We start from the raw sequence: 16809 nt of genomic DNA on the forward strand, positions 1-16809 counted from the left end.
GACAACTCTCTGCAATACCTTTTAAACCATTAATAATATTCTGCATGGTTCTGCACAGCAATTTGAAATATACTTTCCATCACTTCTTGCTTGTTAAAGTTCTGCTTATGTAACACATTGGGCAAAATCTTACTGCCTCAGTTTTAAAGGCAGGCCAGGTCCTGGTTCCAATGGTTTCTGAGGAGTCCAGCTTGCATAATCTACCCGAAGGCACAAAATTAAGAAGCAGCTTCCATGAGTCCAGGGAACGCTTGAGGCTCCGTGCAGTGCCCTACTGGGAGGGATAAGGGCTGCCACTGTAGATGGGGAATGATGAGGGTGCCTCAAGATTGAGATGCTCTCTGAAGGCTTTTAGAAGTTAATTTATGGCCATCATTATGGAAGAGGAACCCCTTTATGAGCTAGCCTATAGCTGCAGGCCTCTGGCAGTTGAGCTTTGGAGGATTAAGAAGAATGGTACAAGATTCTATGGATTATAAACACTAATGTAAACTAATTGGAATGAAGTGCTTTGGTACTGCGATCCAGTCTAAGTAAAGCTGGACTCTTTTTTTCAAAAGCCCTGTTTCTCTGCTACCCACTTCTTTCTACTCTACCCTTATGTATCAAACAATCTAGCACTGCCTCTTAGTGACTACATCCTGAGCAGTGGTGTAAAAAAATGCTTATCTTCTTGGATGGTGCACAGCATAATGAGCTCAAGCATAGTGAGTCTGCTCCAGATGCACCATTTTCCAAGTTATTGCAAATATGGCATACATAATGACCATACATTGCTCATGCTTTGTGTAATGCAATTTCTGCACTGTAATGTTATGTCTAACTTAAAAGCATAGTGTTGGCCTGAACTACATTAACACCAAACATGGACAAGTTGGGCAGAAGGGCCTGTTTCCATGCTGTAAACTTCTATGACTCTATGACATAAAAACTGTGCTTATTTTGCATAACTATGGCATTACAGAAAAACTCCTGTGCAAATACTGAATGCCACCCACTTAACCAGCCTTTTGTTGATTTGCTCTAATTACCTCATTCAGAGTATGAGCTCCCTGATTGAGGTAATGATTGCCAGTCCAATCAGGGGTCTCACCTGTTATTAAAGAGGAGCGTCAGGTCTACTGGCATTCTGGGTTCTGACTTTGTACCTGAAGCACTCTTAGGAACAGAGAAGTGTTTAAATGAAAGGAATCTGGTGAAGGGACACTTACTTCTGAGGAGTTATTTCACATCCAAATGCTTTTTGAAAAAAAACTAAAGATTTCAGAGAAAATTGATGCAAGTTTTAAATACAAATTTCACAACAGCATAATACACTGATTGAGCTATGTTTTAATACATTCAAAGTCTACAGAACAACTTTGATTGGATTTTCCTTTAAACAGCTGGACAGCTTTGAATTACATCTATGCATTGAGCAATTTGTAGAATTCCCAACGACCTTTGAATCAAACCTGAGGATGAGACATTTCCACTTCTACCAAAATAAAAATGGAAATTAAACTATAAAAGCTTTATTTCATCGTGATGACATATCTTAATATTTGCTGTGCAAATCTAACGTTTCCCAGGAACTCCTCACTGACGTCTATTGTCAGCAGTACGTGTGACTGTGCTGCTTTACTCTTGCTTGGAAATGAAGCATGTTTAGAAGTCTTTTAGTATATTTTAGAAGTTATTTGCCTGCTACATGTCTAAATATGTCAGGATAATAAATCAGGAAAGTGCACAGCAAAGCCAATGATTTTCAATCTGATTACCTGATCATTCAAAAATCTGCTAGCTTCAGTTTTATTATGAATTCATGCAATGTATCAATGAAAAAGCCAGTATTTGTCACCCATCCCTAATTGTCTTCAGGAGGATTCTTAGATTAAAGCCACCTCTCTGCATGCTCTGTAAATTCCTCTCAACCCTGTTGGATTTCAGGATCTCCTCTTACTTTAACGACTTAATCCCTCCTCTCAATACTTCACACTGTTCACAATTCTGCAGATGTTACTCCCAGTACATGCTGTGCCCTAAACCATCCTCAATGCTCCCAAGCCTTGAACCTCCCTTCCCAAGTAGCCCTTGACAGTATTTTCTCAGCAATATTAGATGTTGGGACACTTACACATTCTCTCCAGCGTTCCAAAGCTTTCAGTTCATTTTTCTCTGATCACAGAACTCCTTTCCATTTTGGGAATTCTCAAAACATCACTTCCAATTTCCTTGAAATTGAATCCTCGAACTGTTTTTGCAGTGTTTCATGCTTCCTCTATCCTTCTCATTATCTACAGATCCAGGCAAACCCTCAAAGATAGACTCATTCCAGTTTGCTCAGCTTGTTTTCCGATGCTTCTACATCCCAGAACCATCATCAATCAGTATCCTGGTATACCGTATGGAATAACACTGCTGCTCTTATGAAATTTCAAACTCATGGAATCAATACCACTGGAGACTTGCGAGTAGATTAAACAATGTCTTTAATACTTTTGTAAAAAGTACTAAAAGGCAAATTATATTAGTTTATTAGGCTGTGATTCATTTAAAGCTTAGTATAAAATAAAAGTCAAAATCACTCGTGAAAGATGGCAGGGTTGTTATAAATCTGTAAATAAGATTTCTTGCTATAGAAACACAAGAAATATGCTATTCTGTCCTGCTTTACCATTTGATAAGATCATGGCTATGGCCTCAACTCCACTTTCCTGTCTGGCCACCAAAACTTTCCACTCCCTTGACTATATTAGGTGGGAGAAAAACCATTGCCTGAATTTTTCAGCCAGCAGTGAAGCACAAACACTCCGCAATGACTTCAAAGAAAGCTGGTCTGAGAAATCTATCAATCTCTGTGGCAAGAACCTTTAACTATTGTACAGCGATATTGATGATAGCATTCTTCAATAAGGATTCCCAATGTCAAACTGCAATGATGGCGTTAAGCTGAGAGCAGCCTATCATATTGAAGAATTCTTACAGACAACCAAACAGGATATGAAAAGCACTAATAATCAAAACACTTGAAAAAAAAATGAACAGTGAAATAAAGATTAGGACATACACATGGGCTTAAGGTTGAAATTGAAATATAAATATTAAGAATATTGTTTGCAATTGTTAAGATTCAAATTAGTCAATCATGAAGACAGTTAAAAAAGTCCACAAATATATAATTCGGGGTCAGATCAATTGTGTGGCAATACCTAACACTCAGATAAACTGTTATGTCTTAATGAACAACCCTTTTATACAGTTTCTAGCAACAGAGTGGAAAAGGAAACGTTCTCACTGGTTCAGTGGGTTGCATTGATTTCTGGCTTGGGAGCAGGAAGATTGGGTCCACAGCACAGAGTGTGGTAGAGGAATGAATGAGAGACAACAACTTCAGGGTGTCGGTGTTAATTTGCATTTGCACTAAATCCCGAAGTTGCAATGATGGTGGACACAGATGGTTTGTCTTCAAAAATCATATGAATTCCAGGCCAAAAAATTATAGCATGATTTCACAAATGTAACTTGGCTACAAATACAAATTATAATTTTTCACTAAAATGTTCTTGAATAGTTCATTATTTTCTTAGATGAATGGATACTATGTAATACAATGTAATACAAGCTTGCTTTCTGAAAGCTCTTCTTTTCCATCAGTCAGGTACAAGGGCACAACTTCACATTTTATTTTTAAATCTGCACAATTACATGAGTGCATGTCAGAAATGACTCCTAAATTCTGTACACAAACAAAACAAATTGCATTTATATAGTTTTACAGCGCAATTTATTTTTTCAAGGAGGGAATCTGTTATCCTGGCTGCTGCCAAAGGCCAATGACAAAGGAATGAGTTTTAAATTTGATTGGTGAGATATTAACAGAAAATCAGGTACCAAATCAAAAACAAAATCAGCAAATCACTTCTTATTCCATTCTTCTTTTTCCTTTCGTTCACTGATAACTTCTTTAAGATATGGCTCTAGGTAGCGTACATCCTGGAACAAAAGAACAGTTCTACTCAAACAACTTTAAATATAAAATTTCTTATATCTGACTAAATATTTACATAATTAGATGTACTCTTTATTCTTTTCAGTGATAAGATAAAGGTAGGGAAGGCATTTCCACTTGAAGAAAAGACCAAAACTCGGTGCTAGGAATACAAATAAGTACATTAGAGAATTCAGGAGGATCTCTGTAGTTGGAAAATGATTAGAAAGTGGAACGTGATAAAAGGAGTAGTTGAGATAAATAATATTTAAGTGGAACTTAGAAAGAACAGAAAGTGATGGTGAATGGGTTAATTGAAAAGGGGTGGAAGAATGTTCTTAGGAACTATAAACAGCTGTTTATGAAATAAGTCCCTGGCCTGTTGTTATGCTATACATTATACATAATGGCACCCAGTAAGGAGTTCCTGCATGGTCAAGCCACGTGTGCATCCTTTGTGGTCAAGCCATTTGTGTATCAAAGGGCTGGAAAAAGGAAAAAACTGTGAAGGTAAATCAATCTTTTTTGCTGATGGGCATATCGAAGTAACAAGTTTGAAGCTTTCGGCAGCTGCCTGAGCTAACATCAACTGTTGAGGCACTAGCATGGCTGAGGAGGTCCAAAAACATCAGTGCAGTGGCTGGAAGGACAGGGAAGAAAACCCTATCGTAGTAAATATTTCCCATTTTACATAAGTGAGCACCAATGCCCAAATTACCTGCTCAAATTTTGTCCACATTTCTTTTGGAAGGATTTGATGCTTCATGCTCAAATCCAAAGCTCGTTTGATGCGGAACATTCTTTCATTGTAAAGATTTTCAGGCAACCTTTTCAAAGCCTCTTTCACGTCATCATTTTCGTACAGTGTGTCATCCCGCATGAGACCTGGAAACAAATATTATTAAAATATTCATTTGTAATAAATTCAGAAAATGTAATTTCCTGAATGTTTTTTTTTAAAACCAGAAACTTATTTATTAGTGTCACAAGTAGGCTTACATTAACACTGCAATGAAGTTACTGTGAAAATCCCCTAGTCACCACATTCTGGTGCCTGTTCAGGTATACTAAAGGAGAACTTAGCAGGCAATACACCTAACCAGCACGTCTTTTAGGCTGTGGGAGGAAACCAGAGCACCTGGAGGAAACCCACGCAGACACAGGGATAACGTGCTGACTCCAGTGACCCAAGCCAGGAATCCAACCCAAGTCTGTGGTACTGGAAGACAGCAGTGCTAATCACTGTCGCCATGCTACCCATACTGAAGCAGAATTAATTTGCAGGACCAGGAAGGATAATGCATAATGAAAGCAGACAATAAACAGAACTATAACACACCATATGTTTTCATTCAAGTCACACATCATCTTGACTTGAACCTGTATTGTCTTCATCACTAGGCCAAGATCTTAGAATCTGTTACTTAACAGCATTGTGGCAGTATGTTCACCCTAATTGAGTGGGTTCAAGAAAGTGGCTCGCCACCATCTTCTAAAAGGCAATTAGAGGTGAGCAATAAGTATTGCTCATATCAGTGATGCCTATGTCATAAGAAAGGTAATAAGGGGAAAAAAGTTAAGAATATAAACTTACCAAATTTGTTGAACCCTGCAGCATTGTAGTACCACTTATGTAGACTTTGAAGCAGACTGCTAGTTGTTTTGACTAGGGGAAGGAAAAAATACAAAACACATTACTCTCTTTCAGATGACAAGCTCGAAATTAGATGAGTAAATTTTCTTACGTAAAATCAATGAACACAGAAATACTCACTAGAAGAAAATCATTGAGCCAGGCTACATTTTTTAAATTTGTTCTTGGAATTTGAGGAATACTATAAAAATAGAATTTATTGCTGTTGGTTTGGAATTTCTGATCTTTTTTCATACAAATGATTTGGGATTGAGTTATGCTCAAGTGTTCTCAAAGATGTTAATATAAAATGAATTTATGTCTCAGCCAGATAACTGTGGGTTTAAGCCCCACTCCGGGCTAATACTAAAGTATTGCATTGTGGGCAATGCTACCATTTGGTTGCAATGCCAAACCAAGACCCTGATAGATTTCTAAAGTTGGCATTAAAGACCCCACAGCACTGTTTTGAAAACAGAGATGGGAACTTCTCATTACACTTGCCAGTATTTACCTCTGAACTACCACTAAAAGCATTATTTGGCCATAATCAATTTCTTGTTCGTGAGAGCTTACTATGTGCAATTTAGCTGTGATATTTTCTATCTCACAACCATGACTACATTTCTGAAGTACTTCATTCACTGGTACAGCCCGAGATCTGAAAGGCATTATATCAATGCAAGCCTCACATTTTTAGCAGGTTTAAAAAACAACAGACCATTGCTAAGATCGAGGGAGGGTGTGAAGCATTAACACTAAAGTTATTACAATCCAGGAACCATCTCTATCTTTAATCCAGTCAATGAGCTGGAAAGTAAGTTATAAACATCCCAAAGCATAATAGAGGGGGAGGAATATGAATAGTTTTATGCAGAACACAGTTGCAAAACAGAGCTTCAGGAAAATCAGAGTGTAACTGTTAGGGAGCAGAGTAGTGGGGATCTGGAAATGGTCGAGCTTGAGGTGTGTTATACACTGGTCCCATTCAACAGATGTGATATACTGGATAGCAGTGAGGGCAAGGAGAAAGACTGCAGGAAGAATAAGGCACCATACCTCAGAAGGTGCCCTGGGGGAAGGAGAAGGAACAGTAGAATAATAATGTTGCAGGATTGTTGTAACAAATGGGTTAGGTGGCACACTCTGCTGCCATAAAAATGAATTTCATAAGGTGCATTGCCTACCAGTACCAACAGTAAAAAGTCTGACAACACCAGGTTTTAGTCCAACCGCTTTATTTGATAGTAAACTCACAAGCTTTCGGGTTAGTCCCTTTGTTAGGTGAATGGAGAGTTCTGGCCATTCACCTGACGAAGGGACTAACCCGAAAGCTTGTGAGTTTACTATCAAATAAAGCAGTTGGACTAAAACCTGGTGTTGTCAGACTTTTTACTGTGTTTACCCCAGTCCAACGCCGGCATATCCACGTCATTACCAGTACCAAGACAGGGGATACCTTCTGAGAGCCGAGAAGAAATTTGGAAAGAGAGGATGATCCTCTTGTACTTCAGATTGTAACAAACACCACAGGTAGAGTCGTAGAGGTTTACAGAATGGAAACAGGCCCTTCAGCCCAACTTGCCCATGCTGCTCCCTTTTTAAAAAATCCTTAAGCTAGCCCCAATTGGCCGCATTTGGCCCACATCCCTCTATACCCATCTTACCGTGTAACTGTCTAAGTGCTTTTTAAAAGACAAAATTGTATCTGCCTCTACAGCTATCTCTGGCAGCTTGTTTCAGACATTCATCACCATCTGAGAAAAAATTGCCCCTCTGAACACTTTTGTATCTCTCCCCCCACCTTAAGCTTGTGCCCTCTAGTTTTAGACTCCCTTACCTTTGGGAAAAGATATAACTGATAGCTGATCTGTGCCCCTCATTATTTTATAGACCTCTATAAGGTCACCCCTCAGCCTTCTACGCTCCAGAGAAAAGAGTCACCGTCTATCCAGCCTCTTCCTTTAACTCAAACCATCAAGTCCCGGTAGCATTTTTGTAAATCTTTTCTCACTCTTTCTAGTTTAATAGTATCCTTTCTATAATAGGGTGACCAGAACTGTACATAGTATGTCGCCTTACTAATGTCTTGTACAACTTCAACAAGACACCCCAACTCCTGTACTCAATGATCTGACTGATGAAACCAAGCACGCTGAATGCCTTCTTCACCACTCTGTCCACCTGTGACTCCACTTTCAAGGAGTTATGAACATGTATCCCTAGATCTCTTTCTTCTGTAACTCTCCCCAGTGCCCTACCATTAACTGAATAAGCCCTGCCCTGATTTAATCTCTCATTTATTTAAAGTAAACTCCATCTGCCATTTGTCAGCCCACTTGCCCAATTGATCAAGATCCCATTGCAATTGGAGGTAACTTTCTTCACTGTCCACTACGCCACTAATTTTGGTGTCATCTGCAAACTTACTAACCATGCCTCCTATATTCTCATCTAAGTCATTAAGATAAATGACAAACAACAGTGGACACAGCACTGATCCGAAGTGGTTGAAGAGGGTTGTTTTTCAAACTGGAGGCCTGTGACTAGCCTCTGGTCACAGGACTCCAGTTTGAAAAACAACCCTCTGCAGCCAACTTTTGGCTTTTGTCACTAAGCCAATCATTTAGCTATTTCCCATATGCAACAACCTACCATGCGATACCTTGTCAAAGGCTTTGCTAAAGTCCATGTAGACAACATCAACTGCGCTGCTCCCATCTACCTTGTTGGATATCCCTTCAAAAAATTCAATCAAATTTGTGAGACATGATTTTCCACTCAAAGCCCTGCTGACTGTCCCTAATCAGTCCTTGCATTTCTAGATGCCTGTAGATCCTGTCTCTCAAAATACCTTTCAACAACTCACCCACCACAGATGTGAGACTCACTGGCCTGTAGTTCCCAGGCTTTTTCCTGCAGCCCTTTTTAAATAAAGGCACAACATTTGCCACCCTCTAATCTTAAGGCACCTGACCCGCACCTAACAATGATTCAAATATCTCTGCTAGGGGACTTACAATTTCCTCCCTAGCCTCCCACAATGCCCTGGGATACACTTCATCAAGTCCCGGGGATTTATCTACCTTGATGTGCTTAAGACTTCCAGTACCTCTTTCTCAGTTTAAGGGTGTTACTCCTGTGCTTAGTTTTGAGTATCTCGGGGACAGATATGATTTGGACAAGAAGCAGGAGGTAAGAACAGAGAACAGGTATTGCTCTGGGAATATCAGGAGTTAGGAACTAAGTCTAAAAAGAGAGCTGTTACAATCTCAGTTGACATTAATAATTGACAATTTTTAGAGTGTAATGTGGTTTGATAGATCTTAACTTTTTTTTTAAGAAACTGTGGGGGCAAATTACTGAACAAATTCACAGGAGTCTGCTGATGAATACAAAGAAAAACTATATTACATCACACAAAATGATTGCAAAGATCTCAAAACTAACACAAGATGATGAGTCAATTTTCCAGTATTCCTTTACCTAGCATAGAACATAGAACATTACAGCGCAGAACAGGCCCTTCGGCCCACGATGTTGCACCGACCAGTTTTTTTTTAAAAAAAACACTGACCCACTAATCTAAACCAATCCCTTTTCGTCCATAAACCTATCCATAGATCTCTTAAACGCCCCCAAACTAGGCGCATTTACAACCGCAGCAGGCAGGGCATTCCAATCCCTCACCACCCTCTGGGTAAAGAACCTACCCCTGACATCCGTCCTATAACTACCACCCCTTAATTTAAAGCCATGCCCCCTCGTGCTAGCATTCTCCATCCGAGGAAAAAGGCTATCACTATCCACCCTATCTAAACCTCTAATCATCTTATATGTTTCAATAAGATCCCCTCTTAGCCTCCCTCTTTCCAGCGAAAACAACCCCAAATCCCTCAGTCTCTCCTCATATGACCTCCCCTCCATACCAGGCAACATCCTGGTAAACCTCCTCTGCACCCTCTCCAAAGCCTCAACGTCCTTCCTGTAATGTGGGGACCAGAACTGCACACAGTACTCCAAGTGCGGCCGCACCAGAGTTGTGTACAGTTGCAACATGACGCTGCGACTCCTAAATTCAATCCCCCTACCAATAAACGCCAAGACACCGTATGCCTTCTTAACTACCTTATCTACTTGATTCCCAACCTTCAGGGATCTATGTACACATACACCTAGATCCCTCTGCTCCTCCACACCATTCAAAGTCCTCCCGTTAGCCCTATACTGAACACATCTGTTACTCCTACCGAAATGAATTACCTCACACTTCTCCACATTAAACTCCATCCGCCACCTCGCGGCCCAGCTCTGCAACCTGTCTAAGTCACCCTGCAAACTATAACACCCTTCCTCACAATCTACCACACCACCGACTTTGGTGTCATCAGCAAACTTACTAATCCACCCAACTATACCCTCATCCAGATCATTTATAAAAATTACAAACAGCAGTGGCCCCAAAACAGATCCCTGAGGCACACCGCTCGTAACCGAACTCCATGACGAATATTCACCATCAACCACCACCCTCTGTCTCCTATCTGCCAGCCAATTCCTGATCCAAGTACCTAGATTACCCCCAATCCCATACATCTGCATTTTCTGCAGAAGCCCACCATGGTGGACCTTATCAAACGCCTTACTAAAATCCATATATACCACGTATATATGGCAATATTTTTATAGCAATATTTAATAATATAGCAATATTTTTACAGACACAAACCACCAGCTTGAACAAAATTTTCTTGCTTGGAGCTGACGTGTGCAAATGGTTTTCTGCCAGTGATTTCTTGAACCGTTACTTGATGCTTCTCATCCAAATCATATCTCTCCCCGAGATGTAAAACTAATCACGGTAGTAACACCCTTAAACTGATCACATAACTGAGTCCTATAAATGACTTATTTTGTTAACGACTGTAGCATTCGCCTTGTAATTTTTCTTCTGGGTGTTGAGAAACGCAGTTAAAGACTGAACTGCCTCTCAGCTCCTGTTTTCTCTGTTTCTATATCACTTGATCACTGCTGCCAGGCAACAGTAAGACTTTTCGAAAGGAAAAATACTGCGGATGTTGAAATTCTGAAATAAAAAAGTTAGAAAAACTGAGCAGGTTTGGCAGGATGGGGAGAGAGAAACAAAGTTAATGCTGAGTCAGTATGACTTCTTCAGAGCTAAAGAGAGGGATTTTATACTATAAAAGGAGGGTGGAATGAAGTAGATGGTCAGTAACGTGTAAGGTAGAAGAGAATGCAGCAAGCTATTTAGGGCAAAGGAAGCGTTAATGGCAGTGTTAAGGAATAAAGAAGGTGCTGGTAATGGCATAAAGATGAGAGAACAGAATATGTTAATAAGAGAACAAAGGTCAGTGCTCAGTGAAAAAAACTTAACAGGTGACAGATAGCCCAGTGGGGGTGGAGGTTGCACTGGGGCAAAACATTTTGGATTTAAAAAATGGTCAAGAATGAAGAGAAAGTTCAAATTCTAAAGTTGTTGCGTCCAGAAGGCTGTAAAGTACTTAATTGGAAAATGAAGTGCTGTTACTCCAGTCTGCATTGGGCTTCATTGGAACAATACTGCAGGCCAAAAAAGACATGACAGCATGACAGAAAGATCCTGAGTTGAAATGACAAGTGACAGGAAAGTTGGCATCATGCTTGTGGACTGAGCGAAGGTGTTCTGCAAAGCAGTCATCCAGGCTGCACTTAGTGTCCCCCGTACAGAGGAGACTTCATTGAAAGCAGCAAATGGAGGTGCAATTGAAATGTTGCTTTGCCTGAAAGATGTAGTTGGGGTCTTGGGCAGTGTAGAGAGAGCAGGTAAAGGGGCAGAGATTGCACCTTCTGCTATTGAATGGGGAGGTAACAAGGAGTTGATGGTGAAGAATGAACCAGGATATCAGAGGGAGCTCTCCCAGTGGAATGCTGTTAGAGAGGGGAAGGGTATGATAGGTTTCATGGTGGTATCATGATGGGGTTGTCAAAAATGGAGGAAGACGATCCTGTGAAAGAAGAGGCTGATGGGATGAAAAGTCAGGACAAAAGGAACCTATCATGGTTCTACGAATGAGGGGAAGGGGTGAAGACAGAAGTATGGGAAATGAGTCAGACATGATTGAGTTCTATCAACTCACAGTGGGGTGGGAGGACCTTTTGTTAAAGGCTAACATGCCAGAAACACTGTTTTCAAAGGTGGTATCATCAAAATAGATGCGACAGAGGCAAAGAAACTGAGATAATGGGATGGAGGCCTTACAGGAAGTGTAGCAAGAGAAACTGTGGTTGAGGTTGTGTGGAAATTGTTGAGTTGGTAATGCATATTGATGGTCCTATCAGCAGAAATGGAGACAGAGAAGTCAAGGAAGGGAAAAGAAGTATCAGAGACCACGTGAAGGTGAAAGTTGGAAGCAAACTCTATACATTTTTCCAGATCCAGACAAGAACATGAAGCAACATTGAGGCAGTAATTGCTATAACAAAAAAATTGTTGGCGAGGGCCTGAGTAGAATGTTCCACATACCCAACAAAAAGACAGGGATAACTGGAATCCATGTGAGTGATACTTTTCTACTTTACATTTGAATCCTTGAACTCTGAGCCCATCTCTTGAGCAGAGTTTGTAAAACCTCATTAAATATCCAGAGCTTCTGGCTCATTAGGAAAACCTACTTGAAACCACACCATCTTCTTTAAAACACAAAAATACACACACACTAACTTAAATATATACATTGCTCATAGATTTCACGGATAATCATATCTGGATTATTGCTGAAAAGGAGACATGCTATGAACGCTTTTCATTTTGCACTCATCAAGACGGTTGACCAGAACTGTAATGAGGTATCAATAACTTATACTACACAAGAAAAGAATGCAGATTGGTTGATAAGTAGACGCTGATTGGTGGAAATATTGCCATGGAGAATGCAGCATGGAGCTGTTAGCTCCCCAGTCTTGTTCAAATTCAAACCAGAAAGTCGACCCTGATTGTTCAAGGCATTGCACAGAGGAATGAGCCAGGGAATGATTGTTCCCCAAACTCTTGTTTATATAGTGTGTATATGTTCCTTTTGTCTGCCAAGGGCATGGACTTGTGTGCAAATATATGTGACTTTTAGCATGTAAAATGAATCACACTGCAAGCCTGACTGATGATGCTAAAAAAGTTTATTTATCACAAGTAAAGCTTATGTTAACACTGCAATGAAGTTACTGTGAAATTCTCCTAGTCACCACCTTCTAGCGCCTGTTTGGGTCAATGCACCTAATCTGAATTGGTTTTCGGTGTATTTGTTAGCACAATCAGGATAGTTAACATGTAATTTTGAAATTGGACAACACATCTAACATCAGACATGCTGTTTGCAAGCATCAGCTGGTTGGGTACGGTCTGTATTTCTCCTATAACGAACAGCTGAAGGGACATGCTATTTCATACAATCCGCCAATCATTGGGGCACATGGCTTATGTGTGTTTTATTCATTCATGGGATGCAGACATCGCTGGCTGGATCAGTACTTTTTATCGTCCATTCCCAGTTGCCTTGAATTGCTTGGCCATTTCTGAGGGGCACTTAAAAGTCAACATGGTACCACACTGGCATCAAAATTCATATACACATTGCTTATTTGTGTGATGGGCAGAACATCTTTTTGACTTGATGGCAACATCATGTCAATGGAAAATAACACTCGTGTTGCTACTACGTACTAACAGCATGCAATAGTTAACTTCACCTATTGCTCAAGTCTTTGAGACACTTTACCAATCCTGTGTAATCAAAGTAAGACTGGGCACTTTTCAGGTTTGAAGGCCCATTCAGGAGTTTGTATGGTAGAAAGTGAGTGATTATCTGATCAAGGTAGCCATTATTTTGCAGGATAGCTTTGATACACCCTATTTCGACATGAAGCTTGTACGGTAAGCAAGTGGCTCAAGTTCTATTGACGAGGTTGCTTACAATGCCATTCCTATGGTGCTTGGAACTGTAGGAATCCCAAAGCATATATTGCCTAGTAAGGATGGCTTGCCATAGACAGCAGTAGAAAATCCACAGGCAAATTTCTTAACCAGCACATTTCAAGGAAGGGGAGTTTGTCTGAATGCACAAGTACAAAGATATACTTAATGCAGCATCAAGCCCATTAAAATGTGCAAGCTTTTTTTTTTACATGCATTCCAGATTCAAATATAGCAAACATATCACCTACACATTGGAAATATGCAAGGGGTAGGAGGTGACGAGTTTCTAATGGAAACCAAAGATGTTTGTGAGAGCTGGGGCTAGAGGGGATCCCATGGTGCCACCAACTATTTGGGCATACATTGTGTCATTAAAAGAGAACTCAACCAGACAAGTAGCTGAATTCACCTCAGAATTCCTTCCTGCCTAAGCAACATGCAGTGACATAGAAAGTCAGATCAGACAAATTAACACAGAATTACAATACAACAACAATGACAGAAACCTGACTCAAATGTCTGGCTGAAGAAAGAGGCTGAATAAACTAGGCTTGTACTCATTAGAGTTTAGAAGAATGAGGGGCGATCTCATTGAGACATATAAGATGATGAATGGGATGGATAGGATAGAGGTGGAGAGGCTCTTCCCGCTCAGAAAGGACAATAGGACTAGAGGGCACAGCCTCAAGATAAAGGGGGGGGGGTGCGGTTTAGAACGGAGTTGAGGAGGAACTTCTTCACTGAAAGAGTGGTGAATCTCTGGAATTCTCTGCCCATTGAAGTGGTGGAGGCTGCCTCGCTAAATATATTTAAGATGTGGGTTGATAGGTTTTTGATAGGCAAGGGGATTAAGGGTTATGGGGAGAGGGCGGGAAAGTGGAACTGAGCCACGACAGATCAGCCATGATCTTATTGAATGGCGGGGCAGGCTCGAAGGGCTAGATGGCCTACTCCTGCTCCTATTTCTTATATTCTTATGTGGGGAGAATTGAGAACTTAATACTTCTGGTTACATGGTATTTAGCAAAGAAAAGGGAAACAAAGAAAGAAATGGGATGGCAGTATTGATTAAATAAACTATTAAAATAATGGAGAGGGCTAATATAGTCAGAGGTCAAACTCAAAAGCTATTATAGCACAGGGTGCATACCATGGGCTACCAAATAGTGGCCAAGATTTCAGAGGAGCAAGTTTACTGAAAAATTACAAAAAGATGCGAGGACTACAGTGATAATGGGAGATTTCAAATAATACTCATCTAAACCAACACTGTAAAAGGTAAAGAGGGGGAGGTACTCCCAAAGTGTGCAGAAGAATCCATCGTAAACAGTCATCAAAAAGGCAACACAGGCTGATGGGCCAAACGGTCTCCTTCAACGATTCTAGCCCTAGATTCCGTCTGGGTCACCTTGAGCTCGATCTAAAGACAAGTTGTTCATCCCTTTTCCCAGTGCTACAGGCCTCAGCGTGAGTACCAGTGCTGCCGCTGGTGTTGGTCACAGTCCCATGGCTAAGCTCAGCCCGGTGTGGATTCCCCCCTCCCCATATCAAACCCCCCAATAACCGTGAGGGCATCGCTCCCTTCAAGGACAACCAAAGGCCGAGGCGCCTATCCCTCAACAGCACCAATTAGGCGACACACTGCCCCGAAAGTCGCACAGAAACCGGTAGGTTTAAACACGGCCGGTCCCTCCCTGTCCTTCGCCCTCGCCCAGACAGGTTAAAATCCAGCTACACTCACCTGAACCTCTCGCCGCCATCTTCCCGTCAGGAGGTCTCAATGCGGCTGCGCGCCGCTCACTCGCCAGAATAACCCGTGGCGCGGGTACGTAAAGACGGCGTGCGTACGCGCGCGTCCTCGCTGCATGACGCATTCACGCGCCAGTGCGTGTGCCCGGGAGAGAGCAGGGTTTGCCCCGTCCTGCGCATGGGTGTACGCGCACACCCGACATAGGACGCAGTCACGTTACACACATGCGCACACCCAGCTTTGAACGGAGGCACATTTATGCGCGTGCGTATAGTCGGCATTGCAGGCAGACACGTTCTCCGCGTGCGTATAGCTGGCATTGAGCACAAACATGTTCTACGCATGCCCGTGTTAATTGCTGTGTTAGTGAGGATGAGTGCTGCATGAAGCACATTCTGGAATAGGACAATACAGGCTTTCTAATCCGAGATTTCTCCACATTGGCAAAGTCTCCAGTTGGCAACAGTGCCACTGTGCGGAAATCACAATCTTCAGGCTACACCAAAGTAAAAAATGTTATACATGGAACATAATAGAATTGAGGGTTATAGGTAAGCTTAGTAGGTATGGATGTCATCGGCACAACTTGTAGGCCGAAGGGCTTGTTTGTTCTGTAGTTTTTCTATGTTCTATGTTCTAAAAATAAACACAAAGAATTTAAAGTCCACCACCATCTGCAGCATTATTGTCTTTGACCAGGTATTTAATTAGCAGAGCATGGACATTCTTCGTCGTTCCCTGTTGCTTGCAATTTTTCAGTTGATTCTGAACTCGGTCTTTGCCTTCTACAGTTTCAACAAGAGGTCAATACAAGCTCATTTTTCTACCAGGCAATTTGTCTTCATAATGACATAAATAAATTCATACATTGACTACAATTTCAATTTTCTCTCTTCACCAGCTATCAATTGATAATTGCAGAAGCTGGTCATCAGCAAAGTCTGGGCGTATTCAGCAGAGACTCCCAGCTGCCTGATGAGGGAATTAAATATCAGACAACCCTCTGGCATACAAGTTACTCATGTTGACAGTGTCAGCAGCAAGTAAATGATCGTGTGCATAATGATCATTTAAAACATTCTTAACAGTCTTAATCTTTAATGGGTCTTCAAATATCTCGTGAAATGGTGCAGAATGACAACTCCTCAAAGAAGGTCACACATTCGCAGGGTGCACCATCACAAGACACATACAGACCCCATTCCAGCTCTTGACACTCTCAGTTAAGTGGGGACCAAAAAGGTTGAGCATGTTGCAGCCCTCAAGATACAACATTGAGTTTGGCAACTTTAGATTTTGACTTTTTTCTTCCATCTTAAATTCCCCCCTTGTTTAAAAAAATTGATATATGTGTTGCCTCAATGCAAAGCATCCTCCTCCGACAGAGGCATGGTGGCAGAGTGGTCAGCAGTATTGCCTCATAGCACCAGGGACTCAAGTTTGATTCCCAGCTTGGGTGACTGTGTGGAGTCTGTATGTTCTCCCTG

At 41.2% G+C, this 16809-nt stretch overlaps 1 protein-coding gene across 1 annotated transcript; it reads right to left on the reverse strand.

Annotated features, from left to right (window-relative positions):
- Positions 1–3704: 3704 nt before the first annotated feature.
- On the reverse strand, positions 3705–15427 carry uqcrb (ubiquinol-cytochrome c reductase binding protein). Its single transcript, XM_080194448.1, has 4 exons — positions 15314–15427; positions 5565–5636; positions 4689–4855; positions 3705–3975 (listed from the first exon to the last, which is right to left on the reverse strand). The coding sequence occupies exons 1-4, from the start codon at positions 15330–15332 to the stop codon at positions 3898–3900; spliced, it is 336 nt and encodes a 111-aa protein (XP_080050574.1). The 5' UTR covers positions 15333–15427; the 3' UTR covers positions 3705–3897.
- Positions 15428–16809: the final 1382 nt, after the last annotated feature.

Source organism: Carcharhinus amblyrhynchos, chromosome 8 (genome assembly GCF_965287045.1).
Source record: "Carcharhinus amblyrhynchos chromosome 8, sCarAmb.v2.hapA, whole genome shotgun sequence".
In the NCBI taxonomy this organism is placed as follows: Eukaryota; Metazoa; Chordata; class Chondrichthyes; order Carcharhiniformes; family Carcharhinidae; genus Carcharhinus; species Carcharhinus amblyrhynchos.

Bases quoted from the DNA above. Each gene is read 5' to 3' on its own strand.
- uqcrb (XM_080194448.1), bottom strand. The intron at 4,856-5,564 runs GTAAGTTTATAT...ATTTGTTTCCAG, and splicing joins TGCAGGGTTCAACAAATTTG to GTCTCATGCGGGATGACACA. The intron at 3,976-4,688 runs GTAATTTGGGCA...CTTTTGTTCCAG, and splicing joins TGTGGACAAAATTTGAGCAG to GATGTACGCTACCTAGAGCC.